The sequence below is a fragment of the Arachis stenosperma genome, chromosome 10, assembly GCF_014773155.1.
Source record: "Arachis stenosperma cultivar V10309 chromosome 10, arast.V10309.gnm1.PFL2, whole genome shotgun sequence".
NCBI classification, from domain to species: Eukaryota; Viridiplantae; Streptophyta; class Magnoliopsida; order Fabales; family Fabaceae; genus Arachis; species Arachis stenosperma.
The window spans coordinates 17,064,840-17,072,206 of record NC_080386.1 but is presented as its reverse complement, the minus strand read 5'-3'; the positions used below and the strand labels follow the sequence as shown (position 1 = coordinate 17,072,206).

At 36.6% G+C, this 7,367-nt stretch overlaps 1 protein-coding gene across 2 annotated transcripts; it reads left to right on the top strand.

Annotated features, from left to right (window-relative positions):
• Positions 1 to 2,916: 2,916 nt before the first annotated feature.
• Positions 2,917 to 7,020, top strand: LOC130955127 (formin-like protein 5). 2 transcript variants are annotated; one of them, XM_057881924.1, is made up of 6 exons: positions 2,917 to 3,017; positions 3,247 to 3,451; positions 3,826 to 5,232; positions 5,384 to 5,578; positions 5,847 to 5,998; positions 6,116 to 7,020. In XM_057881924.1, the coding sequence occupies exons 3-6, from the start codon at positions 3,855 to 3,857 to the stop codon at positions 6,584 to 6,586; spliced, it is 2,196 nt and encodes a 731-aa protein (XP_057737907.1). In that variant the 5' UTR covers positions 2,917 to 3,017; positions 3,247 to 3,451; positions 3,826 to 3,854; the 3' UTR covers positions 6,587 to 7,020. The 2 variants fall into 2 exon arrangements, with proteins under 2 accessions (XP_057737907.1, XP_057737906.1); XM_057881923.1 differs by lacking the exon at positions 2,917 to 3,017 and having other exon boundaries at positions 3,026 to 3,451.
• Positions 7,021 to 7,367: the final 347 nt, after the last annotated feature.

Genomic DNA, 7,367 nt, shown 5'->3' with positions numbered 1-7,367 from the left:
ACAGCAATCAAACCTTGGCTTACCTTGTGAAAACTGATATGGATATGAAGAGGAGGAAGAGAAGAACAGTTTAATCGATTTAGATTTTTTATAGAATTTTTGGAGCTCAAAAAAATTGAACTTGAAGCTTGAACATCAATGGAAGCTTTAGTGATTTTTCTCTTAAGAGTTCGGCCAAGGAAAAAGAGAATGAAGCTGCTGGAGGCTTCTCTTGATGAGGTCGTGGCATTAAGGTGCTTAGTCACCTAGTTTAAGTGCTAAAATATCTTTCAGAAGATAATTATTAAAATTAGATATATTATAACACAAGTAATTACACTCCCAGAGGTAAATATATGAGCTATTAGTATAAATGATATTAGTAACTTGATTTTCTCAGAGATAAAATATTTATGATGGAGCACTAGCATAGCTAAATTTATTGGAGAATGCCGACATTAGCCCGTGCCGATAGATTTTGAATCCAATTATAATATTATTAAACTTATCTCTGTTTTAACTAAAGCAGGTAAAATAATAATATAATAATATTATGTTATTATTTTTCTCTCAAGATTCGGGTCCAACTCGTCGAATTGAGCCTAACCACAGAAATCAAAATTTTTAAATTTCAAGTCAGAGTGGCTCGAAAACCGAATTTTTTGCGACTTAATCAACGTGCTTGTTTGGCTCAGTAGAGGTGTGTGTTTCATGATAATACAATACTGACGCAATAGAGGTGTTTACTTAGCCAATGATAATGCAATAAAATTGCTTATTTCATTGAACTTCTGAAAACATTTCATTTCTTCAAAAAAAAAAAGGTTCTATTTTTCAAAAATTGAAAACATTTCATTTCTTCAAAAAAAAAAAGTTCTATTTTTCAAAAACTAAACCGTTACATGAATCTCACCTTTTAATTTAAATATAATTAAAGTATTATTTTATCAATTTTTCACTTTACAAGAATTTGATGTAGCATCAATATATTTCTTAACTCCTTAGAGAGGTAACAATTGCGGTTTAACAAATTTTAGGAGTGTTCATGATTTAAACTGATCAGAAATTTCAGTCCAAATTTAATTGATTTAGGTCAAATTTAACTTATTTTATTGTAGTTAGAGTTAGATCAGAAATTTAAAAAATTGGTCTAATTAAATCATTCAACAAGATTAAGACTAAGATTCAAATCACCTAATCCGATACAATTGACCTAAAAATAAAAAAATATACGTTATGACGTCTTTATTAATAAATTCATGTAATAATCTTTCATATAAAAAAAGGCTAATTTACAAGTTTTTTAAATGTGACTAACACATCAACACTACAAAAAAACAAGTGGCTATGAATTAATTGATGAATGATAGTTACATCTATATGAAATTTAGCATTGTAGTTATTTATTATTTAAATATTTTGTTGTTATTAGTTATTTCAAGAGTTTAAATTGTTTTAATATCCCTTTGAATTATTAGTGTGTAACTAACTTATTTTGAAATTAGTGATGATTATTTTTAATTTTATTTTTTAGTTATTACTTACTAGGGGTGTGCATGGCCCGGCTCGATCCGAAGATCCGGCCCGGTCCCGAGCACTTTTGGGTCTAATTTGGTGTGATTTCATCGGGTCTAGGGTCGGGTAAGGGTCTCAAAAATAGACCCGGTCATTATTTTGGGTCGGGTCCGGGCCATGCCTCGGGTCACCCGAAGTCGGCCCGGTGACCCGGTCATCATACACAATTAATATTTTGTGTTATTAGTGATGGATGATGACTATTCTTATGTGGAATTTAAGTATTGAAAACCTTAATATTTTATGTTATTAGTTATTATAAGACTATAAGTTAATATTTTATGTTTAAAATGCATAAGATTTTAGACTAATGCATAATGTTTGTGTTATTTGTATTGATTTAAATATTTGGTGTTATTATACAATATTAGTATTGATTATGATTATACTTTAATTTTAGAGAAGAGTCGGTTTTTGTTTTTCTAAGTGAATTTTACCATGTCAAATAATAGTTGGAGTCTTGGAAATTTAGATATTTTCACATGCTAGCTTATAAGAAGGTATCAAGATAATGTAATGTTAATGGCCCGGTTTTCACCCGGTTTTTACCCGGTATAATCGTGGCCCGAAAGTGTATAGGTTTCATCGGGTCTAGGGTCGGGTTCGGGTCTAATAAATAGGCCCGGTATATATTTCGGGCCGGGTCTGGGTCACATCAAACCCGGTTTCACCCGACCCATGCACACCCCTATTACTTACTAAATATTTTTTATGTGAATGTTATAATTTTGGTATAAGTTTTATCTAGATTCAGTTTTTACCTATTAAATTTAGTGCTATTATGATTCGAAAATAGTAAGATTTTATTAAGTTTAAAATTGGATAAGGATCTCAAAAATAAAACTGGTCAATATTTAAAATTAAGTTTAGGCCAAGATAAACTCGATTTCACTCGTTTTATATATACCCTTAGTCCATTTCTGTAGTCACGTGAAATAGTTGACAAGTTTTTAGTTGCGCATAGTATTTTTCAATTCGATAAATTAATGACTAATTTGTTGCGGATCTAAATTCTATTTAAAAGTTTATTATTTTTTTTTTTTGTTTGCATCAGGATATCCATCAGGCCGAAAGCTCAATGACTAATCCCTCAGGTACTGCAGAGGCATAGTGGGTGACCCTCCTAAACAAGCAAACTCCATTCCTATCCTCCAGTGAGTATCGAACTCGGGAGAGATGGTTAAGAGATACAGACTCTCATCTATCTGTGCCAACTTGCGTCGGTAATAGTGTAGGCCCAAATTAGTGCCAAGGTGAAAGGTATTTTCGGTACTACCAGCCCAAATTCATCATTTTGGGTAATATAGTGTAGGCCCAAAATCTTCATTACTCCACTTCGAGGGTTCCCTCATGAAACGAAAGAGACGGACGCAAAATAGAAATTATAGAAAATAGAATAAAAAACGAAGGAAAGAAAAGTAAGAAAAGAAGAAGAAGCAGCAGCAGCAGCAGCAGTCCTACTTGTAAAGAATTTAGATAACCTTTACTTACTATCCAGTATCCAGTTTCTCTGTGCTCAATTCAAATCCCATTTCGATAACCCCAACATTTTCAGCGCAGATATTACTGAAATTTAATTATACTACTTATTATATACATAATCTTTATTATATTTATTATTTTCTTCTTCCTTGTTTTATTTCTTGCGTATTTTAGCCAGTATTATTATTGTTGTTGTTTCACTGCTTTCAGGGGAACGGAAAAAAAGTGAAACGAGTGCAAGAAGAGTAAATAAGACAGTGTGCGCATTCGTTAGTTTTCTTGGCTCTTCGCATTCGATGCTCCTCTGTTTCTTCTTCTCTCGTGCCTTCTATTCTCTTTTCAAATTAGGGTTTCCGTAAAACCAAAAACTCTTACCCTCTTTCCTTCGATTCTCTCCTGAAAATAGGCCATCATTGTGAGTAATTCTTTAACCCTTCTTTGATTTTCTTTTTACTCAGTAAATTAAAAGAAAATATTTTCTATTTGTTATGCTATTATCGCTTTTTTTTTTTAATTATTATTTTTTCATCTGAGATTGCATGTGTACTTCTTAAACTCGTAGAGTTTCGCACCGTGGGTTGTTTGGTTTGGTTCTGTTGGATTTTCCGCTCTTGATAAATATTTCAGGGTTTTGTCTTATTGTTTCATGAACAAAACCTTGCTGATTTTGGGAGTAATCCTGTCCCTTGAATTTGTTCTGATAGGTGCCATTGTTGTATATATGCTTTTTCAGGGTTTTGTATTGATATTCTTTGGTTTCTTTGTTCCCATTTTGATTGTTGGGAATAGGTTGAGGCAGGGATTTGTGGTTGGATATAATGTCGTCGTCGAAGTACCCCATACTTGACAACCGGCCGATTCATCAGTGGAAGGTTACAGAACTGAAAGAGGAGCTGAAGAGGAGGAGATTAACCACCAAGGGTTTGAAGGACGAGTTGGTGAGGCGATTGGATGAAGCTCTTCGTGCTGAGATGGAGGCTGATGAGACTGCCTCGAAGGATGATGCAAACGGTTTTGAGGTCCATGCGGGTGGTGGCAGTGAAGATTCGCAAACGGTTGCTGCAGATGTTGAAGTGGTTCAAACAATTGAAGAGGAAAGTGTCCAAACCATGGAAAAGGGAAATAATGATAATGTTGAGCCAACTCAAGAAGTTGAAACTGTGGAGAAGGGGAATACTGTTGTAGTTGAGCCAATTGATACAGAGAGCACAGAGAAAGTTCAGGAGGATGTGGATGACGACAGCAAGAAGAATGACAAGCAGGGTGGTGTTGCCAACCCAGTTGACATTAACAGTAGTGTGTCAGCTGTGGATGAAGATATCGAACAAGCTGGTTTGCCAGCCGGTGTAGATCCTGAAAATGTGAAAGATGAGCAAAGTGCTCATGGCTCTACTGTGGAGACATCCGATAAAATCACGGAGACTGTATCAACTGAAGTAGTGGTCAGTGATCAGCATACTCATAGTGAAGTAAAGAGTAACAATGATTCGACAATCAAGGTGGAGAATGAGGAATCAAAGGCGCAGCTGGACAATGAGGTCCCAAAGCCCCAGGTGGAGTGTGACACAAAGCCCCAACTGGAGTGTGACACAAAGCCCCCGTCTGAGGATCTCATGCCCAACACTTCTGTTCCAGAAAACCAGGTATCTGAGGTCAACCCTAGTTTAGGGTTTCAAGTAAAATCTGATTCTATTTCTAGTGATTCTGTGTCAATTAATCAAAAGAATGAATTAAAGGATACTATAATTACTGATAATGTCAAATTAGAACAAGATATTGTTAGGCCGGAGATGGTGGAAGAACCATCATCCAGAAAAGATGTACCTGTATCACACTCAATGGATGTTGGAGGGCTGCTTGAGAAAAAGGCATCTGTTGAGGAAAATAGCAATAATGTTACGACTCCAGACTTGAACAAGATCAATAGCAATGATGATGTGGGGTATCCAGAAAAGTTAAACCTAGATAGAAGTTCTGGTGATGATTCCATGGAAGAGGATTTACCTGAGAGTAAACATGTTGATTCTAAGTTTGATGTTGATGAAAGAGACAATGTGGAGAATATTGAGGTGTCCATTGTGAAGGAGGAAAGTAAAACTATAGTCGTGAAGAATGATCTATCTGCAGGGAAAAGTGATACTCATCAGGACATTGACATTAGTCCTGTTGCCTTGGCTGAGAAACGAAAATTTAATGGTAAGCATTATATTTGTTATCTTTATCCTCTTAAAAAGCTTTGTAATTTGGATTTCCTGGCATGCTGTTGTTACTTAATAGTTCTTAGTGATAGACAATCTTTTTTGTGTTCACTAATCTTCCTGAACTTTTCTGGAACCTTGTGTTACAGAGCAAGTTTCAGTTGGGAGCAATGAGCCTGCAAAAAGGCAACGCAGGTGGAACACCGAAACAGTTAAAGGGCCAGATCTGAAAAGCACTGTTCCCAGAGCTGCAACTACACCAAAGGACGAGCCAGTTGCGCTGAAACGCAGCTTCTCTAGGTCTGATTCAACTGTAACTGATGATGCACCTAAAGAACGCATTGGTAAGTTGATGTGCTCTAGATTGGGGTAGTCTCTGAAAAGCTTATATTCTTATCTGTGGTAATTCATTGGTAATTCTTATATTCCTAGCACTTTTGAATTTTGATTCTGTGACACTTTGACACGGCACATTTTGGGCACATCTCTATTGAATACATTCTCTTAAGATTATTATTTGATGATAACTGATAAGTAATCACTTGTTTGAGTTTTCATGCTTGTCATGTTTGTTTCCATTCCATCTTACTGTTGTTTCTTTATCTTTGGCAGTTCCACCATCACAAAAGCCCCCAACTAATTCCCTCCGAATCGATCGTTTCCTCCGTCCTTTTACCCTAAAACAAGTGCAAGAGCTTCTTGGTAAAAGTGGGAGTATCACTAGTTTCTGGATGGACCAAATAAAGACCCATTGCTATGTTACTGTAAGACTTGATTCTTGTCTCTGCCTGCGTGCTACTATCAAAGTCATGTATCATGCTGTACTGTTGCTGTTATAATACAATTCTGAGTGGCCATTCATTGATTTCTTGTTTATGTAGTACTCATCAGTTGAAGAAGCTATTGAGACCAGAAATGCTGTGTATAATTTGCAATGGCCTCCAAATGGTGGGCGGCTCTTAGTTGCCGAGTTTGTTGATCCTCAGGAGGTGAAAATGAAGTTAGAACCTCCTCCTCCTCCTCCTCCTGCAGCCGCCCCTGTCAGCAGTGGTCCAGCAGTTCTTCCTACACCACCATCCTCACAACCAGAGCCTTCCCCCCGTATGCGCAGGGAGCAACCTCCAGCTCCAGCTACTCTCCCACCTCCACCTCCATTGTCGAAGCTCCCACCAGCGGCAAGGGAACGGCTTCCGTCCCCACCGCCCCTTCCAGAGAAGGTTGACCCACCTATTCTCACTTTGGATGATCTCTTCCGCAAGACCACAGCAACTCCTCGCATCTACTATTTACCTTTGTCTGAAGAGCAAGTATCTGCTAGACTTGCAGCTCGCAGTAAAAGCACTCGGATGTAGGTAAATAGCATGCTATATGTCACCCTGGCAGCTTTTGCTGATTTTCGTGTTCTTGCCATCAAGCTAGTTAGTGTTGAGTTATGGAAATGTTATCTTATTCCTAATGCACCTTGTGAACTAAATTTGGTTAGTTTTAGAAGTGTCATAAACTAAGAGCTACTTGAGTGGACGAATTCCCCCCGCTGTTGAACAAGTTAAAGTGAACCTTTGCCCAAACATCCCGAACTTAAGACGAAAGTTGACGTTAGATGTGTTTCTGTGCTGACATTTGAACTGAATTGTGGGATAATACTTTAGCATTTCATTGATCATGCTGTTTTATCTCTACCAGGCGTGATTCGTTTGTTTTGAAAAATGTTGTGGTGTACATGTTGGGGATATCTTAGAAAAATTCGTTGCTAATGCTATGATAAACATCGAAAGTACGCGAGATTCATAATTAGTTTTAATGTTCTCAAGTTCTTCGCATGATAGTATACACTTACTAATTAATTCTATGGACATTGTGTGTGCAAATCATTTTTGAAGGTAATTTTTTTAACTAAACCAACTAAATAAATGCCTACGGTTGCACCGCTCTCCATTGCACCAAAGAATAACGATATAAGACTGGCGTCATTGCAAAAATTCCTATGCATTCACCGGCATCCCAAGATAGAAATAGCCAAACTTGCAAGATGTATTTACCCTTTATATATTGATTACCTTAGCAATTTATTCAACTTTGTTAGAAGAAAAATGATTTTTTTTCCCTTTAATAAAATATAAAAAAACACTTTAA

Bases quoted from the DNA above. Each gene is read 5' to 3' on its own strand.
- LOC130955127 (XM_057881924.1), top strand. From the start codon at position 3,855: ATGTCGTCGTCGAAGTACCCCATACTTGACAACCGGCCGATTCATCAG. The intron at 5,233-5,383 runs GTAAGCATTATA...CTTGTGTTACAG, and splicing joins TGAGAAACGAAAATTTAATG to AGCAAGTTTCAGTTGGGAGC. The intron at 5,999-6,115 runs GTAAGACTTGAT...TTGTTTATGTAG, and splicing joins AGACCCATTGCTATGTTACT to TACTCATCAGTTGAAGAAGC.